General features: G+C 38.9%; 1 protein-coding gene and 1 pseudogene across 1 annotated transcript; both read right to left on the reverse strand.

Moving 5' to 3' along the window:
- LOC145469209 (uncharacterized) overlaps window positions 1–24,917 on the reverse strand; it is a 109,710-nt pseudogene that overhangs the window by 78,723 nt on the left and 6,070 nt on the right.
- LOC145469608 (E3 ubiquitin-protein ligase TRIM45-like) lies at window positions 4,495–7,000 on the reverse strand. The gene has a single exon (XM_081453363.1). The coding sequence runs from the start codon at window positions 6,958–6,960 to the stop codon at window positions 4,759–4,761; it is 2,202 nt and encodes a 733-aa protein (XP_081309489.1). The 5' UTR covers window positions 6,961–7,000; the 3' UTR covers window positions 4,495–4,758.

Consider the following 24,917-nt stretch of genomic DNA (forward strand, 5'->3'; position numbering starts at 1 on the left):
ATAATTAACCCAATAGTCTCCATTTGACGCGAAATTATGCTCGTATATTTGTTCTTGGACATTATATGTTCCTCGAAGCTCACAGTTATCCTCGAGCCACGCTCTCGGAAAACTGTTCGCTTCTCGGAACAGATAATGTCCGCGGAAAAATATCCGAGCATATTATCACGCCAATTGGAGACTATTGTTTATATATCGCGGTATTCCTTATTCCCCAATTTTCAAACCTGCGCGTGTCTCGAAAAATAACAAACAGAATAGCCTCCATTAGGCGCGAAAATATGCTCTGATATTTGTCCTTCGTGATTGTCTGTTCCTCAAAGCTCTCAGTTTTCCTCGAACCTCGAACTCGCTCTCTGAAAACTGTTTCACGGTGGAACAGATAATATCCGCGGACAAATATCCAAGCATATTCCGCGCCAAATGGAGGCCGTTGTTTATGTGCAGAAAGCTTCGGAGACGGTTTAATCATTCCACGTTACCCTCCCACTTACCGACAAATGAAAACATAGTTTATAGGAGCATCTTCGCTGACTTCATTATTTACGTTTCTCCTCATTAACATACGACTTTGCGCCGAGAAGGCACCACGCTAGACACAAATTGACAACAATCATTTTAAGAACTTGTGAAACTTAGTAATTAGTAAAAATTTTGACTGTTTGGGAGTAATATTGGGCTTCCCTTTCAAAAAGCGCTAATGAGCTCCGTACATTCTTTACAATTTTGAGTTTTTAAACCTGGGTCGCACAAAAGAATTCAATACATCAGGCTCAAACGTCTTGGCCGGACAGTTAATCGTGCTGTGGCCTTTCAATATTTAGAACTATTGTTGTTGTAGTTCCATCAGAAGCTGTATCGCTTATGCTAACGAGACAGATATTGTAAATAAAGATTCTGCTATAGATCTGAGACAAAACAAGTCATGAAAAGCCATATTGAAACGATCCCATAATCCACAGCGAGATAGAGTCACTTCAGATATCTTCTCGTTTCTAAAGTGGTGATGTGGTTTAATCAATCTGTTGCTCCTTGAAAGTAACGATCTCCCGGAAGAAACGACCCCTTCCCCCTGAATGTATCGAGATGCAATATGCAGCTAATTACAAAAAGTAACGACGAGGCTTTGCGATCGATGCATTTGCTGACGTCTCTGACAAATACCAAGTTGTCATAAGAGTTTACTTGCTTTCACTGCTAACCCTAAAATACTAACCTTAACTCTCCTTACCGATAGCCGCACTTTTGTTGGAATGACGTTTGAAGAATTTGGTCTTACATGAAGAAAATATCTCCTTGTTGTTTATCTTCATTATTCTCATGACTATAGACATTGAGAGAAATTTGATTTTGACTCGAATTGTAAGGGAATGGGGAGATGAGAAATGAGAGCTTACCCCCATTCTCTTCTCGCCTTGGTTGACAACTGGCGAAGCTCAGCAGCTTGTTTCTGCCCGGATAAAACTGCAGGCTTTCTGAAAGCATGCCTTTCTTATTTATGCCTAACTTATCTGAAAAGCTCAGCGTCGCAATGGTTTACTGAACTAACACCTAAATTGGATCAAATTTAATTTTTATTCTCGACATTGTTATTGCTGGCTCACATTTGAAGTATACTTATCAGACTATATATTTAAGGCTACATTACTTTTGAAGTTTCCAAGTCTTTTTGTGAGCTGCAAGTTACAATGAACGCATATGACGACTGCAAGAAGTCCCTCTGTCAGCCAGCAAGAATACGTTTACAAGCTAGAAGAGTAAGCGAGAGGAATTTAGCGCTCATATTCATGTACTCGATCGGACATCTCGCGCGAAGCCCTATTTACGATTTGTTGTGGTTTGCGCGCACTGACCTCCACTTAGAACAGAGGGGCAGCTGGCGGTCTTTTCAAACGCGGGCAAATTACAAAATATTACCTTTTTATGGTTTAAAACAATATTACTTTTCACGACGAACAAATTAAATTAACATTTCGTTTTTCCTGTGATCACAAGAGAGCCTCGGAGTTGGAAACAGAAACATGAATTCTCAAACAACAGTTTTTACTGAGTAGATCACCGCTTCAACAGACGATCACAGCTATATACCAGAGGCAGATCCAGAGGAGCAGTTGAGGGGGGTGGAAAATATCATAGAAATTACAATACAAAACCTTGATAAGTTACAGAATAAACTAATTGCAAGTGAATATCTTCTGGCTTTATACTTAAAGCATGCGGTTTTCTTCAAAATGGCTAATTTTCAAGCCTAAATGTTTCACATGAACCATATAAGCGTGTCAAATGAACCATATAGCAATGAATAGTTCAGAATGGACTGTTCATAGCCAATTCAAAATTTGAGGGATTTCTAATTTTTTTTTTAATCGGCTCATTGTGATCCCTAGGTTTTCCTTATGTTATGGTTGCATCTAGTGTTTTGGGACTTCAGTATTTACAACCCTTCATCAAAAGGGTTTTCTAAAATGGATTGTCACACAGTTTAGAATTTCATGTTTTCCATTCTAGGAACGTTTAGGCCTCTCTGTATTGAAGACAATTTTAAACTTAAATCTGTTGTTAGTTGCTTTATTTCATGGATTGAAATGATACTGATATCAGAGGAATCGAAAACCAATCGGCGAGAATAAATGCCGGGTAATTAATTCGCATATTGCTTCAAAGTTTAGACTATGCTCTCATGCTAGCCTGTGTACAGGCTACTCCCATGCTAAAAATAAAATTTAAAGTAAACAAAATGCAAGCGTTACACTTCGGTAGCATTACGAAGCTAGCTCGAAGAAAAGCTACGGCGTCTCCGAAGAAAAACGGACGAGGACAAATATGAAATCCGTAATAAGAAGCAATATACTGTACTTGGAAATAGTTTTAATCAAACAGCCGGGCCCGGCGTCACAATATAAGATGCAAGTAAACAACTTGTTCACGGAACTTTTCATATTTTGTTCCTCGAAAGCAAATACTTAGAAACATATATTGCAATAGTAATGAGCCTAAACAATGCATAAGCACATGGCAAATTGCAGAGGCGTCAAACTCGCGGAAACGACATGCAGATGACAGCGGAAACCCTGGAGACCTATGACCTCTAAAAATTTGCTACAGCACTCTCTAAAGGCTCAACCCTTCTTAAAATTCCTCTTTATAACATAGCATAAATTGCCCTTTATAAACAGGAGTGAAGCAAAGAAAGGTCGAGAGAGCGGCAAATGTACAAATGTCACGAACCGTAGGAGTCGTGTAGGCCTTTCAACCCCATTTTACACTGAAATGTTTTGGTGTATACAAGAATGCTATATAACAAAACTGTCTAAACATAACTAAATGAAACCCAAAACAAGTCCTACAGTTGTTCTGGCCAATCTCAAACAACGTAAACTGCAAAAACAAAGCCTTACGATAAGGTCTTCTAATCGGAAAAGTTATTATCTTTATTTTAAGAGCTATCAAAAAATATCATTAGTAGTAGTAGTAGTAATAGTAATTGGACCGAGTGGAGTACAATTCAGGGAGTAATTATAATCGCGCGAGTAATTTCAAAATCGGACAAGCGCGAAACGCGAGGTCGATTTGAAAATGCGAGCAAGTTTACTCTCTAAATTGTACGACACGAGATCCAATTACTAATTAATCGCACCTATAACAAATTTCAGAATTAAAACTGTCTTTTGGGAAGTTCTTTTGAGCGAAAACGTCTGTAGCGAGCGCTTTTCATAAGTTTTAAAAACTGTAGGAAACATTACGAAGGAAGCCATAAAAGCTCGCGTAATTAACGCGATAATAATACACATGAAAAAATTACTCTATTCTGATTGGCTAAGAGCAGTGCAGTTCAAGTGTAACACCAGTGCAAAAAGTGTAACATCAGTGCAAAAAGTGTAACACCAGTGCAAATTACACATTAAAATTCTGGATTATGATTGACTGAAAGATAATAGGAATTTTTCTAAGAAAATGATATCAGGTAAAATGATGACGAAAATTTTGTGTTGAAACTTTGAAAAAAGTTTTCTCAAATAAGAAAAAATGGCTCCAAGAAAGATCTTCCAGCACTTCCTCCGCGCGAATTTTTCATGTTTATATTATTAATAAGTAATCATACGGTTTTTCTCGTTCAATTTGGAGTTAATTTGCACTTGTGAGTTTTTCAAAAAGCTGAAATTACACTCGCCGAAGCGGCTCGTGCAATTTCAGCTTTTTGAAAAACTCCCTCGTGCAAATTAATTCCAAATTGAACTCGAAACCGTATGATTACCTATACAAATCATGTGGGTATCTAATTATAGGTATCCAATTACGAAAGGTTAAAATTGTATACCTGTAATTGGACACCCACATGATCGCGCGCCGATTACGTGACAAATAGACGCCCGGAGAACCAATCACGATCCAGAATTTTGTTATAAATGCGATTAGTGTTCTTATTATTATTATTATTAGTAGTAGTAGTAGTAGTAGTAGCATAAGTATTAGTATTAGTGTTAGTATTAGTATTAGTATTAGTATTAGTATTAGTATTAGTATTAGTATTAGCATTAGTATTAGTATTAGTATTAGTATTATATTTTGTGGGGGGTGGGTTCGTTTGAGGGGGCGGGGGGGAGCTCATTTTCGGAATTAGACGGTTATATTTTTAAAGCTGTTGCGGTTTTTCGGGTGTTCCTGGTGTTTCGGATGTTCCCGGGTGTTCCGGTGTTCCGGTGCCCTGGTGTTCCGGTGTTCCACTGTTCCTAGTTTTAATACAAACCATTGAAACATCTACTTAAGTATGTATACTGTCTCAGGTGAAGTCACGAGAATACGTCCACCTGGCGCTGTTGCTATTCCAGCAGGATTTGGTAAACGGGTGATAGTTTTGCCTGTGAAGCGACCGTCTAAAGAAAATTGTTGAACTCGGTTATTGTTGTAATCAGATAAAAGAAGATTATTGGAGCTGTCTAGAAGCATACCATACGGCAAGTCAAATTGTCCATCCTGATTGCCTTTCTCCCCAAACTTGTACAAGAAAGTTCCTGACCGATCGAAAACTTTTATACAGTTATTGCCAAAATCAGCTACAAAAAACTTGTTTTTATAAGGAATGCAGCTTGTTGGATCCTTGAGTTTCTCATGTCCACTGTCTCCAAAAATCGAAATAGTTTCTCCTTCCTGTGACAACACTTGTATCCTGTGATTGCCGAACTCGGTTACAACAATGCGTCCTTCATCATCTAAACAAACATCAAGTGGATTCTTAAATTCTCCTTTTCCTGTGCCACATTTTCCAAAGCTGTTTACAGTAGTTCCGGTCTGAATATTTATGTGCTGTATTCTATGATTACATTGGTCTGCAATTAGAATCTCATTGTTGTTTACATAGGAAACGCCAGCTGGGTACTTAAATTGTGCAAGATTTTCTCCTTTGCCACCAAGCTTCCTTAAACAGTTGCCATCTCTATCGAGCTCATAAACAAAGTGGTAATCGTCATCTGTCAAAACTATCTTGCCTTCTGTATTAACAGCGATTCCCTCCAACCCTTGGGGCACTTCTCCTGGAAAGAATTTTACTTCCAACTCGCCAACGACAACAAGTTCACGCTCTTTCACCTGCACAATGAAAGGACAGGCTGGAAGTTTATCGCCATTGATCTTCACTTCAATGCTATAGGCGCCCGGTACTTTGGGAGTAAATTTCAGCTGAAGATTACCGTCCTCTTTCACGCTAACAATCACATTTGTAACATCTTTAGAGGGTTCAAACAGAACGTCCACTTGATCTTTCAGATCAGCCTGGTTACTGATCTTCCCTTCAGAAGTTTTGGGGCATAACGTAAACGCTGCTTCTATACCAGCCTGGATAGTTTGCTTCAGTCCTTCAAGCGTTGATCGATTTGCGTCTGCCTTTGGGATTGTCTCAATAAAACCTAATTTCGAGTCTTTTGCAGAAGCAGCTGTAAATTTGACGAATGAGGTCTCTTCATGTTTTGGAACTTCAATTTCACGCAACACTTCAAATCTCTGCTTCAAAGTTTCCTTGCTCCTCATGATATCTGAGCTTGAGCTTCTTTCTGTCAGATTTTTGGCAAACTCGACCGCTTGCTTCATTTGTTTGAGCAGAGACTGAGCTTGCTGGATTGCGGAGTTAATTCTCTCGAGCCTCGTCACGCGTGTTGACTCGAATGATACAATCGCCTCACGCTCGCGCTCTCGAATCATTTTGATCATTTGCCCAGCAGCTCGCGAGACCTCGCGTTTAGCTGTTGCGACATTGTTTTCCAGCTCAGAAGCCGTGTCTTCAAATTGTCGAATCACTTCAGTAAGCTCGCTTGCCCTTTCGTTGATCATTTCAGCACCATACATGATGTTGGGTTTCTCGTCATGAGCGGCTTTGTCGAGTAAAACGATCTCATGATTTCGGTGATCCGTGACTATGCAAATTTGGCAAACACAAGCTTGGCACGAAAAGCAGAAAAATCTCGTGATTTCTTTCTCGTGGAACTGCTGTGAACAAAATGGCTGTCGCTTCAGCAAGGCTTCGTAATCTTTTGATTTAAACTCCTTGACTGGCGTGACTTTATGTCCTTCGAACGACTCACTCAGCATTTCGTGTGCGTTGTAACAGTCTGGGCACATAAACCGTCCGCATTCGAAGCAATAGTACATCTGGTAGTTGCTTTTCTTACATTGGGAACAAGTAATGTTACTTCCGTCACCAGTCCGTCGAACGGCAAGAAGACTCAATAAACTGTTGTGGAAAAAACTGCTCGGTAAACTTTTGAAACGGTTTCCCTCGGGCAGATCGATTTGCGCTTGGCACTCTGGACAACGGAACTTTCCTTGTCTGTGGCTGGCTCTTGCATGATTCTCCAAACACTGACGGCAAAATGTGTGAAGACACGATATAGTTTTGGGTTCGTTGTAGGTATCGAGACAAATCGAACATTCGAGATGTTTCTTGAGGTCTTTCAGAAGGGACTCCATCGCTAGACGTCGCCCGTGAAGCTTGCAAAACACAACTGCACCAGAGACGTTCTTTTAGATTCCGAGAAAACTGAATTAATTAACGTCATAAGTCTGCTTGGAGCTAATCAAATGTCTTAATTGCGGTGCATATGATAGATGATAAATCGTTGGTTGATCCAATTATTATCTCAAATAATTCATTTAGCTAGTGACAGAGTTGTTAATCGGCAATCGTTTCGAAAATTCTCAACAGAGTTTAAAGGGAATTAACTTGATCCGCTGCGCTCTATTGTAAACTAAGATTGTTGATCTGTTGAGTGTTATATATTGTAAGTGTGTCATTGTTGTCTGCGGGAGTTCTGTTTTGAGACGATCGAACTATTTTAGTAAATTATCATAAACAAATTGCAAAGGCACGCAAGGCGTGCATATGACCATCGTCTCTTGTTGTTTGCAGTCTTTGAACAAGAACCAAAAACTTGGCTGAAAGAAAATAAATAAACAAAAATTTACCTGAGCTGAAAACATAACTGAGCAACTTCCCTACATTCGTCAGAGTTGTGCCAGAGAAGCCGACTATTTTGCAGCTACCTTTGGCTGTAATGAATATTTTCAGATTCAAATCTTGGAGGAATAGTTTGTAGGCAACTCATTATCACGCATGTTTTCACTTAAAACACAGTTTTTACTCAGTCAATGGAAAACTCGGGTTAACGTTCCGTCTGTAATAATTAATTAACAAGACTTTGTTCCTGACCCCTACTCGATCTAGAAATGGAGGAAAACTTACTAAAACCATACTCACCGCACTTGCAAAAGTTGGCGTTTATGGCAATGGTACAGTTTTGCAGCTGAGTTTTGTTATAGAGCCGAAGGAGGCGGTCTATATTCATATAATTATCATACAAGCTCATGAGTGCTTAAGGTGATATATACCCAAAAACATGGCGATGTTCATGAAAAATTCCATGTTTTTAAAAAATACAAGGTTAAGACCCTTGAACACTTGTTAAAATCATTTTGAAACGATCTTGCCGAATTTACCTCTAGGTAAGTGTGATATTTAAGGAAAGTACACGGTGGTATAAGTTTTTTTACGTAGCAACGGCCATAGCAACGGCTGCTAACAGTAAGAACATGACCAAAAATATAGATAAGTTTTAACATATATGAACGATACTTTGCAGTAAAGCTGTAAAGAGATGTACTACTCGATTGGTATAATTACTTGGGAAAAGCTTTGCCTGATTTACCAACACAGGCTCATTCATTTCCCTTATGAAATGGAACATTTCCTATAGCAACGGAAACTTTTTACAAAATAGAACAACCATTACACGTCCCCCCCTCCCTGGAGATCCAATCTGCACCTTCCCCCGCAATGTTTGGCTTGTTAGATGTTTAATCTATCATTTAAGAAACTTAAAGTGCATTTTTCTCAACGGTCTACTTTTGTACCAACTAACTTCACGCCAACATTTCTACTTTGGAAGGTAGTTAAGAGAAATTCGTGAAATTTGGGGTAATCAAAGACCAATGGTGTCGTGATACAATAAACTAAAAAAATCATAACATTTTAACGTCTGTCACGTGACACTAGATAATTTGTTCACTGGGTTTGGTGCAATATAAGGTTATTTCCAAATAAAGCCTGTAGAAAGCACTGAGAACAAGAGCTAACTGTCAAAACTTTAGTTTACTGCATAGAACGAAACAGAAACTTACAAGATATTCTTGTTTGAAAATCAAATGTTGTTTTGTGAAAGAAAAGGAACTGTTGGCGTCAATACTGTAAAACACTACTTCAAAAGGCTGTGTCTGGTTTCCATAGCAACCATTTTGAGTAAAACTTTCGAAATTTAATGTTTCTTTTTGAGTGCAACAGCACACAATTGATCTTTCTTCACCACATTTAAACGAACTTTTTGGTTCATTTTAGGGTACCATACCACCTTAACAATAGCGGCCTCGCGGCGAGAATTCATGATTAATAGCGGAGCTCCTGTGCGTTCGAAGGCGATTAAGCGGAGCCCCATTGCTTAGAAACGTTGGTAACCCATAGAGCCAAAAAAAAAATTGTTGTCACGTGATTGTCCGTTCGGCCGTCCGTTGCCCGCACGGCCCTTTCATGCAAATCAATGTGAAATGTCACTCTGCAACAACCTAATTCCCAAGGCTCTTCCCTCAGAGATTAGGAGGGGCGGGTTTACAACATGCGTCTTTGATATTGCGTTTAATGTTAAGTTTAATTGAAACCTGTCAAAACAAGGAATATGCTGACCATTATCGCGTGATCATATCGAGGTCACGTGTTTTTTTAAGTTTACCGCTGTCCAGTCACGGTTTTTGATTGGATCGTAGGTTCAAACCAGGTTAAATTATTGAAATCAGGAGCTCGGGTCTTAGGCTTGGCTTAATCTATATATTATAAATCTTCTAGCGTTCTGTCACGAAGGCTGTTCTCGTATTAGCTACGCTACTCACTATCTATTCTGTTGTAGATAGTGGGTAGCCTAGCAGTGTGCGGTTGTTAACATAATAGCGGCCGCTTCTTTCCGTTTTCGAAATGTCTGTGAAGAGGATTCTAAAATACTTTGCTAGTCGACCAGTAAATTTAATTACTAAAACTTCAGATTATTCGCTCTCGATTTCTATGCTTGATAGTTGACTCAGGCTGTGCCGGTTCTCGTCAACTATGACCCAATATAAATCTTAAGCTACCAGTGTAATCGCAGTTAACTGGATGATAGATTTTCCTGGATGCAGTTTGTCTTAAACTAATATGTGTTGGGCATTAACCGTGATATTGAACTGAAAGCAACTGTGTAAGCCTCAATTCATTAAAAGTAAGTTGAGCTGCTCGAATCGATTTAAATCATGTACGGTCACTGTAAATTATTACTACATTTTTTAATGCTCGGAAACCGGCCGTAGAACAAAAACAGGTCTAGCCGTGGTTCTACCAATAACATAAAAATATCGACATCAGTTTAAAGTTCAGCTGCAACCATGATGAAGCATTAATTTCGTCGCCGTAAAAATTGTCCGCGTCGGTGTCAAAATTTTGTTATTAAAGTTCATGTGTGAGCGCGGGAGCTACATCAAAATCAGCGATTTTCTTTAACCTATTTATGACCTGAACAAGAATTCGATACCCTATTTATGACCTGACACAGTTGCTGTAAACATAATTTGTGAAGGGCTTTTGTTGATGAACTTATCGATAATGATAAAAAAAATAAATTCTAGCAAAAAAACATACTAGAGTGCAGAAACCATACCCTATTTTTAAATAGGTTTAAAAATCCTTTTCAAGAGTCGTATCTCTTTTGGAGAGCGAATAATCTCTTTCGAGAGAGCCAAAACGAATCATGATAAAGTCCTTCGCGAAAATAAGTCTATATGGAACCAAAAGGTCGAGACAGCAGAAAGCAAATCGTAATTTGCTTTCTGCTGATCTGATTACGATTACGATTCTAATTACGATTCTGCAAGTTGTAATTAATTTATGACACATATTTCGGTGTTACTAACATTATCGTCAGTTACAGAATATTTGAAAAACCGGTAGGACTATATAACCACTAGGCGAAACATGCATAATTATTTATGATTTAGTGACAAAAATAGATTACATATTTGAGTGAGTTACAAAATTTTGGAAAGAATATGAATCCTAAAGCGTAAGTGTCAGGTTGACGTAATGAACTTGTTGATTTAAATTGGGCTTTTCCCAATTTATATGCATAACCTCCTTTTAAGTTGAAATTTAGTAGGGGCGGAATCAAGGATTTCGAAACAATCCGCAGAGCAAGATTGACGACAACGTTCTGAGCTTTGTAAGTGTTTGAAGATGTGTGAGGACTTGTCTGAAGAGAGATGTTCACGGACGCGTGTGGAAAAATGACGACCAGTTTCGCCGATATAGCAAGCATTACAGCAAGCACAAGTAAATTTGTAAATCACACGTGAAAAAAGTTCTGTAGGGACAGAATCCTTTATTGAGAAAAAAATTCTTAATTTAAACGTCGTAAACACTAATTTGATGTCAAGATCATTACAATAAAGTTTGACAAGGCGGCGTATTTTGCTTTGAACTACAGTAGAAAAACGACCTAAATAAGGTAACTTATAAAAGTATTGTTTGCCCTGTGAAGTAGTGGTGTTTGAGTGGAGCCATATCGGTCAATGGCTGTGTTCAAATATCGGTAGATGCATTTATCGATGAGATGAACGGGGAAAAGATTGTTACGCAAAATGAAAACTAGTTTCATAATGTCCTTGTGGAAGCCCAGCCAAGTATTATTGATTTTAAAAACCCTGTCAATTAATGTCCTGATAAGTCCGATTTTGTATGACAGAGGTGCGAAACTAAGGTAATTGGTGAGCAGACTTGTAACGGTCTTCTTACGGAAGGTACTAGTGACTAGTAACCAATTAGGAGCCGAGGTTATTGTTTGGAGAACAATGAATTCTATTGTTCTTTAAATCCAAGATGGCGCCGGTTAGTTTTTAGCCAGTCGGAAACTGAGTTGGGATCATGTGACGTCACCAAGATGGCGACGCCCACAAAAGTGGGGCCATGTTGGAAAACAGCCCACCAGGCTCGACAGAGGACCTGGGATCGGTCTCACGGATTTCCATGGCGACACAATCGTTAAAAAAACGATAAAATACTTACAGTATCCTGTGTTCCTAAACGATAGAAGTCCGTCCGGCAAACAGCCATGATGAAGACTGAGAGACTTGGGTCCGTCTGCAGCTTAGGTAGGGTGGGGCAAAGCATGGCGGGACGACGACTTCATCGTGAACCAATAGGAGGAAAGAAATCAGAATGAATTAAAATACTTACACTTGGGCTTCCCCAGTTCCCCTCTCTTAAGGAGAGCATTGAACTCTACGATCTCTGCGTGATGTCATAACGTTAGGGATTACCCCTTACATAAAACAAAATAAATAAAATTAATAATTAAAAATTAATTTCTGAAAGTCTTCCATGTGACTGATCGTTGATTTACTCCATCATTAATCGAAAGCGAGATGACAAGAGTGTTTTCCGTGCTTTCCTTCTCATTTTATAAGCCTTGAGGTTTCATCCACGTGATTCATTTTGTGACGTCAAGGGGTACCCCTCTAGCTCTACCCCTCTTTTTCGAATTATTATTCTCAGTACTTTTTACTCACTTATGTAACACTAGAATAACATAAGACAGAAAAAATCAAGCTGAGAGACTATAGGGGGCCTGTCCCAAAACATCATGGGACGATGACCTCATCGGTATCCAGTCAGAATGAGTTAAAATATTGGCTCCTCCTCAGTCCCCTCTCTTAAGGAGAAGATTAAACCAAACATTACACAATGTCAAATGTCATGAACTTTAATATCAAAACTTTTGCGCTAACATTAAAAGATATGACGTCATTGCCATGTTGATCGAGTAAAAAGACTGGTTTCTATCGTCATCACACAATTTCAAATGAACTTTAATGTCCAAAAAGTTTGCGCTAAAATTACAGAAAGCTGCAGACAGCTGGTCATTGTGTCTCAAATAAGATAACACTATAAAAAAAAGGAACAGAAATAATTTTATCCGGAGCGTGAATGCAATCTTTGAAGAGTAACGAATAATAAGCATTAAAATGGAGGATGTTGGATAACTGTTGTAATTGCACATGGATGTACGAATAACAACGATAGATTCGCTGTTAACAATCCATAAAAGCTGCAATGATAAGCGTCTTCCTCCATGTTGTACATGGAAAATAACGAACAGCGAGGTACTGGGATTGACAACAGGTCAGAATGGTCAAATGGAACGGCCCGTTTCGATCGGACCGGTCCAACCGAGAAAAGTGGTCCACCTTGAAAGGTGGACCGATTTTTTCGAAACTTTTCCGGTTGGACCGAACCGATCCATTCAGTTTTAAATCGAAAGTTCCGGAAATTTTGGCTGAATGGATCGCGCCCAAGGTTGAGGTATTTCATTTACAAGCTATTTACAATCTCTTGACCCGTGGAAATAAAGAAAGCAGCTTCTGCTCACATGTTTTGGCATAATTTGTACTGATGGTGAGCATCAGTTTTATTTGTGTGGTGGAAGAAAACTCATACTTCTGGACATCAAAATAGGGCTGCCATACACTCATCTGCAAAGGGAGATATGAAATGGACCCAGATAAGACAAATGAGCCACATTACCTATATGTGTGTGCTAGCTAGTGATGAGGTAGGCAGGGAAAATGGTCATTTATCCAGACTGACTTTAACTCGGGCAAACCTGAGTAAACAGAACCACCACCATGTTGAAATATATAGCCAATTTTGATATTTGGCTCAAAGGCTTTGGAGAATAACAAGAAGTTGTATCAAGCGCAAGGGATGTTTGTTTTATTCCTCTAATAAGGCGAAGAGATGAGTAAGGATTTTAATACATCAAATTTGGTGTTAAGAGTTACCTATTAGTGGCTAGTTCCTGTAATGAAAGGATAGTTAAATAAGACAGTAAGGAAGGTTAAAATAAAGTCAGATGAATACAGTCTTTAATAGCACTTGTCTTAAATGACAATTCTTGGAAAATTAGTGCCAGGGGCTAGAGAAAGGGCAGCACAGAGAGAATGAGGTAGAAAAGTTAAATTTCCTGTACAATCACCACCACAACTACTTGAGTGGGCCATTATTTAAGCAGTAAATTAAAAAGTCTAGAAGATCAGAACAAAAGTCTTAGTCTGATTATGAAGAATCAAAAACATAAATTATTAGTTTCAAATATGAACCAAAGAGATGGTGATGATTCTCAATTCTACCAAGGGACCTATCCAGTATTCACTGTGATAAATAATGCCAGATGCTTTGTCTGAACCTGAAGCGGACCTCTTGCAGTAATAGGTTATTATGTGAGAGGCCAAATCCTCAACCTAACGTAACAGAATAGCGCTGTACCTACTGTAATCATTATAAAACGTGCTATAACTCTGTCAGCTAAGTGCAAACACAAGGGTCACGAAGCTGTTCAAAAAGGTATCCCTTACCATCTTGCAATACAGAAATATTTCAGTTTATATATACCGTTGATATTACAACACCACACACACAAAAAAATACTCGAATGAAATATTACATCGTGATGACTGGAATCTGGCGTACACTGAAATAAACATCACATTACTTCGTAGTGGAGTTCCTGCTCGCATGTTTACAACGGAATATTTATCCCCGTTCCCTCGAAATGTCCAGAATTTAGATGTAGGGCGACTGGAACTCTACTTTAGATGTTTCAACGTGAAATAAGCAAAACGTTTCCAAAACTTTGCAAACGCTTTCCGCTTACAGAAGTCCGCCATGTTTCTTTTCCAGGAAGCCAGTACGTAATTTCTTAACTGGGGCGAGGAAGGGTAGTGTGACAAGGAAACGTCCCAAACTCTGCAGATTTCATAGCGTCCTACAAAAATTAATACAGCTTTTCATGTGTCTAGTTGTTTGACGGGGTTTCGTTGAATATCAAAACCGAAAAAAACTACGATCATTGCTGGCAACAGAATAAGACCATGCTAAATTGGGTCTTGTTATAAAATGAGTTAAATTCAATGATATGTTGACCAGCAAACGTGACAATTTTAGTTTTCACGCCAACGTTTGTAACTTGATATTTTTGTTTTCCTCATAAAGGTATACAACACGAGACTCTTGTTTTTTCGAAAACATAGGGGCGGTGTGCTCTTTCTTCATTGCCGGAGAAAACTGGTATAAAGTTAATTAGTATCACCCAACTAGTGGACTAATGCAAATCCTGCATTTTGATTGGCTACGCTACTAGAGGACTATTAGTAATAGTCCTCGAGTAACGAAATTGGCGCAATCGAGCGTGACGCTTTCTTTCGTTTTATTCCCAAATAAACATTTCTTTAACTTGCATTTGCTAACTTTATTATTGCCTTTTCTGTCCGACTAGTTGGGTGATACTAAAACAATTAGACCCTTCGCCCTCAAGGGCCACGGGTCAATAGCCCATTTGGCTTCGCCTCATGGGCTATTGACCCGTAGCCCTTGCGGGCTACGGGTCTAATTGTTAAATATCTAGTGAAAAATGGAACAAGAACGATTTCTTTAAAAACGCTAATTATCATTTTACGGATAAACAAAAACTAATCTAATTATTAGACAGTCACGTCTGACACGTCGAGTAACGGAATAGTGCGGTCTTATTCTGTTGCCACCTTTGCCGTTAACAATAAAACCACTTCAAATTAATACACAATGATATCGATAAATACAAGAACCTACAGTTCAAACTATTTTCAACGACTGACTCTGGAAAGCTGGTACACTAACTTGGAACAAACGCCGATGTCATCAACTACCGGCACCTTACAAATGACTTTATCGACGACGTAAACGAAACCGACAACGGACCTCTAACAGACCAACTTAATTTGACTGACGGTAGGACTAATTTGACTAACAATAGACGGATCGAAAACGACCAATGACTGATGACAACTTTACACGAGTCTTACAGCCAATACCATCATGGCTAAACTGACCAATCACTTTCAACAGAACAGATTTACAACACCATCGACTGACAAACACTATTCACTTGACTCTGAAGATGACTTCCGCTCAACTTGTCGAAACGTTAGTCACCAACAACAGTTCTTTTCAGAACTATCCTCGCCCGAACGATCGACGATTACACAATACGAATAAAAGAACGTTATGTAAGCTAAACCTACAGCGAAACAAATTCTACTTTTTTTTCTTTCTGCGCTGTACATCGTAACCAAAACAAACTTGTTGGATTAGCCTTACCATAACTGTTAAGAGTGAGTGCTGCTACCTCCAGGGGCTTTTAATTCACAAAAAAAAAATAACTCTTGCACACCTTGCGTGCCTATGTTTTTAAATAACCTACGAGTCCAAAAACGTTTTCGCATTTAGCTCGTTTTATCGCAATATGATTTGAATTGCTGTAATGTTCTATAAGCCACATGCAGTCATTGACTGCCTATTTTTTGTCGGTGTTTTCGTAGTTTGAACTCATACCGCGATCGGCTCAGTTATCTCATGAGAACGTTTCGAGCATGACCTTTGCTTACCTGGCTGGTTTTCAGGCAATATAATTCGAGGGCCGACCCATTCCGAAAACGATCGATATCTTTGTATGTGAGATGAACGTATAAGGCACGATTCTTGCCAAAAACTTCTTGGCAAAAGGTCGCATTCTGTCACAAAGAGCGAGGAATGTCGCGTTCTCGTCCCCAGTTTCCACAGTCTACGTATGGAACGTCTGGGACCATGGAACGTCTGGCGACCAAGAACGGCTTGTATTTTATGACTCGGGCTTTCTTACGGAAGCTCGAGTAATGAGTCAGGCAGTGTTTGGGATGAAAGACAGCCTTTAGTAATGATTATCTATAAATACTTTGATCTAACTTAACTGTTGATAATTCTATTATATTGAAACACGCACTACTTAAAATATAATAGACTAAAAATAGTCCTGCACAAGAAACAAGTAAACTGAGTTAAAACAGATTTGTTTTTTACGAACATGAAATTAAATACTATAAATACTATAAATATTGACGAGTGAGAGAACATAAATCAGACATATATAATTATACATACTAATCAAAGAAGCTGTCATTTGAAGTGTCTGTACAGAGTAACCAACGAGGGAGAGGAGGGAAAACTAAAGCGAATGAAATAACACTGCCAATGTTACTTGAGTTACAGCAGTGCTAAAATGTGATCCAGCTCTGTGAGCAGTAGAATATCAGGAGTACCCAACGACACTTTAACAGGAAATTTAAGATGTGACTTCCCAAGCACTGATTCTGTGCTCCCACGTCAATTACCATTAATAATTAACTTTCCTGGGAAAAAAATATCCGCTCTTCACTGCTAGCAAGATCGACTTTATTTCATAAAACTCCCAGCCAGACATAATGAAAATTTTGAATACCGAGCTAGAAAAATGGCAATTAGCCAAGTAGCCAGCCAGCAGTAAAGAGTAACATTTGAAATGCCAGCAAGGCAATTATAGGCGAAAAAAATATTCTGGCCAGCGTTTTGACCTAGATTAAAAACAAACGCATTGTTTAGGACCTTTATTCAACAGCCTATCGTCTGTTGACTATTATTAGAGATAAATTAGCAATATGTGGTTATTTTTGCAGCTGTGAGCAAAATCTACACTTTGATTATCTTATCCCTTAAAAACAATACAACTTACCATTTATGTCTTAAGCGGATCGGACAAGGTGTCTCCCAGCAAGTTGTTTTCAGATACTTCAGATGCCTTCCAGGTTCAGCATACGTGTGACAGTTTGGCACTTTACGTTCTGACATCTAAAATGATTCACGCTAATGTTTAAAATAGGACCCCTCTAATCCTTCTAGACATTCAGATCAAACTTGCTTTCACCAAAGAAATGTTTGTTGCAAAATTACTTTTACATAATGCTGTAAGGGAAATGAACAAAAAAATAATATTGAAGTCCTTTACTAATACATATCGGCCTTACTTCTACATTGCTAGTGCAATAATGATTGTAATTTCAACAATAGCAGCACACTTTATATGTTCACCCCGATTTAGTAGTTTACAATTATTTCTAATGATTTTTTTGAAAAATAAAGGGTTATGTCAGCTCCCTAAAACAACTAAAAGGAGCTGGTTTAGTATTGATTAGTAACACCCTGTTTACCTCAAAAGTATTGAAAAACGTCTTTTTCTTTTTCTTTGGACAACTGTCTTCTCTGAGCTTCCCACTCTGGAATTGCGAGATAAAAGTGTATAAACCACATTAGAATCTTTATCATAAAATGAATTTTAAAAAATCTTGATAATACATACCTTGAATGTTGGTGATCTATCTCAGTCCATGTCACTGATCCATGCCTTAACCAAGACTGCAAAGCACTGTCAACACAACTTTCACAAAATTAATTTAACTTGAAAGCTAAACAACCAAAGACACTCATATTCCTAGAGGTAGTTTACAGTAAAAATTTCATAAATACCCATTGAAGGGATGTTGAAGGCCGTTCACCGTAAAAGTTTCACACGGTTAAGTGCAAAGTTTCGCATCAAAGACCCCGGCATTGTTGGGATGTTACAGGCCGTTCACCGTAAAAGTTTCACACAGTAAGTGCAAAGTTTCGCAGCAAAGACCCCGGCATTAATGGGATGTTACAGGCCGTTCACGGTGAAAGTTTCACACGGTTAAGTGCAAAGTTTCGCAGCAAAGATCCCGGCATTGTTGGGATGTTACAGGCCGTTCGCCGTAAAAGTTTCACACAGTTAAGTGCAAAGTTTCGCAGCAAAGATCCCGGCATTGTTGGGATGTTACAGGCCGTTCGCCGTAAAAGTTTCACACAGTAAGTGCAAAGTTTCGCAGCAAAGACCCCGGCATTAATGGGATGTTACAGGCCGTTCGCCGTAAAAGTTTCACACAGTTAAGTGCAAAGTTTCGCAGCAAAGACCCCGGCATTGTTGGGATTTTACAGGCAGATCACCGTAAAAGTTTCACACAGTAAGTGAAAAGTTTCGCAGCAAAGACCCCGGCATTGTTGGGATGTTATAGGCCGTTCACCGTAAAAGTATTGTTATTAACAGCATCATTACGTCTAGAGACTCGTTAACAAAATGTATCAATCAGATCAATGTAATGTCATAAATATACATTGGACGATCAGCATAAAAGATTCACAAACTTAATGTCGTGGTTTCATCAACAAATTTGCTCATCTTTTCTTCGGTACCAGTCCATGACATCGGGTAACGTTTGCAGCATCTTTAGCTGTGCTTCTTATAGTTCAGGCAGTTAATTTTACACCTGAAAAATGATACGTTTTAGAAAATGTAACATACTCCACAGTCACTCTTATACCGGCGTCCTCCCCGCGTCTACAAACGCACACATGCATCCAAATACGCATACAGCCACGGACACATAATATTATACAAAACTGGTGATACTATCGGGCTCCTCAATGTAAGATCTAGATCAAGAACTATGTTCACAAAAATAGCTCATTCATGAGAGTATTCAATGAAATGTCTTAGATTTTAACTGATGTTACATTGCTGAAAATTACATTCCCTGGTGCAAGTCAAAGAAGCAAGGATTTAACTGTTTACAAAAGCAATAATTGTGGAACAATTTTGTACTGCTCATTTCGTCATCAAACTATAACCCAGAAGCGTGAATTTAGTGAGTGGTGTGAACTGGTGCCACGCCCCTCCCCTATTTTTTCGTGTGCCATGTTCCGCGCTTTGCCATTAAGCTACATGAACTGAACCGCGCGATAATTGTTCCAAGACAAAATCACTGTCTGTGCCATCATAAAAAGAGGGACAATAAGGCGAAATGTCTCCATTTCTGGTAGCAACGCAGGCATGCAAAATAACTTGTTCTCTGACGGAAACTGAATGTGCGAAAAACACTAGCGTTAAAAAATGGAACGCATAAGAAATTAAATTACACATTATTGTCCTGGCGCTATCGGCACCGAAAGAACGAAATCTGGAATGATATGATTGCCTACTTTTAAATGCCAAAGTACAGTACAATTAGTATGGAACTAGATAAATCAGGTGTGTTGGTCTACAGCTCTTTCAGGGCAAATTTTCGGCGATACCAAAAGGCAGCAATAGGTAATCAGCCTTCAGTTATATAAAGAACATGATCGGACTTCAGTAAAGAAAGCGATGGAAACAATACTTTCTTACACCGGGAAAAAATGTTCATTTCAATATCTCGTCAGTTTGTCCAAGACGCGGCAAATATGTTTCAATAGCTCATGTTTTAATGTTCGACGCGTTAAAAAGCGGTCATCATCGACGGCAGCACCGGATTTTACTGGTCGTTAAAATTACAGAATTGAAATTACACTTGGAAGTAGGATCACTGTGGATGAATGGACTGACAATTTCGAAAACCCTTCCAAGTTCTGAGACATATTGGGCCTTTTCTCGCTTTCACTGTCTTCACTGAAGCTGCACTTTCCGTTGGGTTTGAAAAACTGCGCCGGCTTTTCCCGCACACATTGCTTAACATTATCAATATTAAATACATAGGCTGATTCAGCTAGTTCAACTCCAAAGTAGTTCTTACCTGAACCTTTGAATTTATCAGTGGAGTCCTCAGAGTTCTCTGGCAGCCAAACCCTCAAACAACTGGTCGGCAAAATCTGACCGCGCTTGAAACCGACCGTTGGACACAAAATTATACGGGAACAATGTTTTAGTTCCAAAATATTACGAGGTTACCGGAGTCTCACCGGACCCAGGCAAAAATGTGAAAAGACTGCACGAACGAAGAAACGTCATTACCAGATAACCAGTTGTATCACGATAGAACATGAAAGCAGAACAGACGATGATTTTCGGCGACCGGATCAACGGCGGTTAAACATACAACTGAACGTGGGAAAAAGGAGCGTCAAGGGAAAAGAAACCGATCTAATTTCACGCCATAAATGACAGCAGAACAGACTTCTATTGTTTGCTGGTAAATAAAACTTTAATAAACAACTAACATTATATTGTAAGCATGTTTTCAAACAAAGGTCAAGCAGTCAGAGAGTGTCAAGTGACACACTTCAGTCAGCGGTCGCATCCGGAATGTAATTTCCAGCCAGAACTGATTTGTAAAACCACAGTGTAAGCTATCTGAACACCAAAAAAAATTTTCCAGCTAGCTAGCTCTCGATAAGCTAAATTCTCAGCAAGATTCTGTTTATTCCTAAGATTCCCAGCCAGCTCAACTTTAGTCTGCAGAGCGGATATTTTGCGGAACGGATCCGACGGGTACTCCTGGAATGTACCCCTTGCCATCGTAAAATTACGCTCAGTAATAGCACTGACCATATAAAGTAGTGAAGTTGCAACTATCACGGAGTTGATGCAACAAAACTCGTGCATAAAAATATTACTAGCTATAGCTTGCTGTGTAAATCCTATGCCCCACACCAGAGCTACAGTTTATAATTTAGAACAACATCAGTCTGACAGACCAATGCATAAACCAATTTTCCGTCTCTAAGCGACCATGTAATATTCTATTTATTACTCCTGGGGTTCATGACAGTAAGAAGTGGTTCTATTCTACCCTTTCAGATAATTTTCGACCGCTTTTACTTTTCTTTCGCAGCTTAGTTCCAGCACTTTCCAGCAGCAATATTACGACCCTCTATCAGGTGATGTTACAATATTTAGTATCACAGAAATAACTACTAATTAGTGAACAAATTGCGGTTATCTTCATGGCGTAATAGGTTACCGTGATAGCAACAGTGCTGTCTGTCATAACACCCTATATTTTAGCTTTAACTGAGCGCTATGGAAAGCGTCGCTATGACGAACTATAGCATTTGATTGGTGGAAAATTTACTCTATTCCGCTAGTAGCTCGGGAGAAAAAAAAAGTTCTGTCACGGTCACCAGGATTCCAACCCAGGACCTTACCACTAAATCTTACCACTTCACCAACTATAACTGACCGACAAATATCAAGAAAAAAAATAGTTATAAACAATCGGATATATAGCTATCAACCGCTATTGATCGACGACTAGCGCGGGTTGCAGTTTATTCGACTGCGGATTCAAATTGCAGTTGTTTTCTTTTAGAAATCACTCAATTTGTTCACCAAATTACTTGTTTTAATTTACTGGAAATGTTATCTATTCATGGATACTTTATGATGTTCGACGTTTTTGTTCCCTTTCTCCCTCTCCACTGAGTTCAGGAGATCTCTCGGCGCATGGACGCGCATCGTTTGTTTTAACGGAAAGTCATCGGATCATGTACTCGTAATGAAAGTCTTCTGACAAAGCGTATGGTTTGGAGCTCTAAAACCTTAGTGATTCGACATTTTGGTCAGTTTCAGGCCTGCTCTCGGGTAAGAACTTTCTATCCTTCGATTCAAAGATTTTTTAAAGCAGTGAATGAATCAGAATCAGAATAACCCTCGATGTCAGAATAGCCCTCGACTCGCTAGGGTAATTCTAAAGGCACGATAGAAATTAAGTTGATTACAGTTATTTGCCTATTTATTTTACCTATAAAGAACTTTGTTCATAACACATTCGGTTACTTGATACAACTCATTACTTTATAAGTGGTTACAATAAAACAGATTAAGTTTTCCCCCTAAATAGACTTTTAAGTCTGAAATTAAAATGTAAATGTAAAATTTATGGCCGGAAACTGGAGCTGTGGCTCTACACCATCTGAAATGTAATTTAACAAAGCACCCACTTTCAGAAAAAGTTCAACGCTTGTCATGTAAGTAGGGCTGAAAACTTCGCTGGAAGCCGCTTTATGCACACGATGCGTACTCAGTGCCATTTTGTTTACGAACGGAGGTATGTTTTCAATTGCTCTAGACTGTATCAGTGACTCACAAAATTTCTTCCTTGCGTTTAAATCGCTCTTAGTCTTGTATTGAATGTTTTTGGATTTCTACTCTTGCAAAGATTTCTCAATTTTGACTTCATCTTTACTCGTTGCTTCCTCGACACCCCCTCCCCCCGAGGGGGGGGAGGGTGGTACTTCCTTATATGGGCCATATAGGTATGTGCAGCCCCAAAGGGTATGGTTTTTCAGCTGTTTTGGTCATAAATAGGGAATCGATTTTAACTGATTTTGGCCATTTTGGTCATAAATAGGGTCTGGTTTTCGCACTCTAGCCTTGATATGGGTATGTTTTTTAAGAAGCAGCCACTTTTTCATCATTATCGAAAAGAAAATAAACAAAAGCCCTTCACAAATTATGTTTACGGTGATTTAAATGGTCTAAACTAGGGAACTTATTATAACACAGGTCTGAAACAGAGTTTTGATTTAAGGGTTAGGTCATAAACAGGGTTTTGAATTTTTGGTCAGGTCGTAAATATGGTAAGGAATATCGCAGATTTTGGTCACAAATAGGGTAAGGGTTTTGGGAAGCGGGCCGCACACCCCCACCCGATTTTTCTGGGAGTACCCCCGGACCTCGACAGGACTCAAATTTGCCAACGTTTGCTCGTTTCTTTACCTGCTTCCTCGTGAAGGTCTACTAATTCTTCCCTTCAGTATTACTTTTGTTTGTAACTTTTTGAAGACAACTGTTAGAACAAGGTCGGTCTAAATGCCGGTCTAGATGGGAAAATCTAGACCGCGGTCAATATCGATTTTAGCCAACCAAATTCTTGAATTTGTTTATTTCCAATCCATTTGAGACAAAGCCATATAATAATAAAAGATTGTACCACGAGCTACAAATATGGTAAGCGTAAGCGTAATTTTGTCGCGCGCAGCTGAGGACGCACGCGCGCGAGCGGTTAATTCGTCGAATCATGGTTTAAAAATGACGGCGTCATTTACTTTCGACTATCGCATTGTAGTGTTGGACTGTCTTCAATTCTCAAATAAAATGAACAGATTAGAAGCTAATCAAGGTCAGCAGTGTCAGTAAAACAGCAGAAGCCTGAAAAGCTGGAAATCTCTTTACCTGTCGTTAACAAACGTAACAAAGGTAAATCAATGATTTCGTTTCATCGAATTCTGCGTAACTTGTAGTTTAATTGCCCATAGGCGAAAGAATCTTTATCATAACAAATATGGCGTCGGGTAAGTAAAGCATTTGACTTTGACCAGCCAAAAACCGTTACTTTGTTATAATTATTAATACAGTGAATGCAAGTAAACCTGATTAAAGGAAAGACCAATGAATAATTTACATGTTTTTAACGCCACTGCTTACAATTGTCGCGTAGCTCTTTCGCCAGTATTTGGTTAATATAGAGTTTGCCTAATGAAATGTCGTATGTTTCGTATTTTCTGATAGATTTGAGGCCAGATTGCCTATTTTTGTGTAACTAACTAGCGTGTACCCGTTAAATCATCAGATGCTTACTTTTCAAATGTTGTTTCGTGGAACTAATTTCAGAGTACATTTAATAGGTAACCGGGAACTCCGAGCACAATTGCAAGTATTTAATTGTACTTTTCTGGAGTTGTGACAAAAACAAATAGGTTATGTGTATTGTTCCTAACTCAGCGATTTCAGGAAATTAACTTCTCCTTTAGGAATTGAAGAATATCGCGAAGAGGAAAGACAAAGAAATAGCGAATGTCGTGAGATATGCTGAGTAAGTAATTTATCGATATTCGTCGTTGTTCTATACCGATCCGGTTCTCTGATGCTAAGAATTTGGAATGGATCGTTGTGCGGTGTGGATAGCTTTGATCATTGGATAACACAATTCGGGTGTTTTGATTGGTTTAGCCCTCGTGGTACATGATTGTATATTTAACACTTAATGACTGGTCCGGAGGGGAACGGTAAATTTTGTTTCTCGAGAATCGCAATGTTTCCCGAGACGAAGTCAAGGGAAACATTGAGATTCGAGGGAAACAAAATTCACTGTTCCTCAAGGGACCAGTCATTAAGTGATTTGTTATATAGAAAATGGGTCAAATGGGTCAAACCGGTGGAAAAAATAATCACTTTATTGACAAATGACGTGCAACACCGGTCAACATTTAGCGGGTAACAGTGAGCTGTTTCCCGTTTGACGTCATAGTTTTCGCAATGTTGCCTACTCATGGCATTTGGCAGGAAACAGTTTCATTGTTAGATGTCATGTAACGATGAACTAGCCAATGAATGGGCGCGCAGTTGCGGGAAAAACGCCAGCTACATGACAAAAGTAATTATACCATGCTCTACAAATATGGTAAGCGTACGGTTAATTTTTGGGGCGTTTTTGTCTTTATTTTATTTTAGTTTTCTCTATTTTGGGGGCGTTTTTAAGTATGAAATGATTGTAGCCAGCTCGGCGCTACACGACTCATTGGCTATCCATGATCTCATATCCAACGCGATCTCATGGAATAACTGTAACATAGCACTAATAAAGAAGGCTTGGATTTTCTTAATACCAGACAGAAGGCATAAATGAAAGCTATATCACGCCAAGTA

Source organism: Orbicella franksi, chromosome 15 (genome assembly GCF_964199315.1).
Source record: "Orbicella franksi chromosome 15, jaOrbFran1.1, whole genome shotgun sequence".
NCBI classification, from domain to species: Eukaryota; Metazoa; Cnidaria; class Anthozoa; order Scleractinia; family Merulinidae; genus Orbicella; species Orbicella franksi.

Bases quoted from the DNA above. Each gene is read 5' to 3' on its own strand.
- LOC145469608 (XM_081453363.1), bottom strand. From the start codon at position 6,960: ATGGAGTCCCTTCTGAAAGACCTCAAGAAACATCTCGAATGTTCGATT.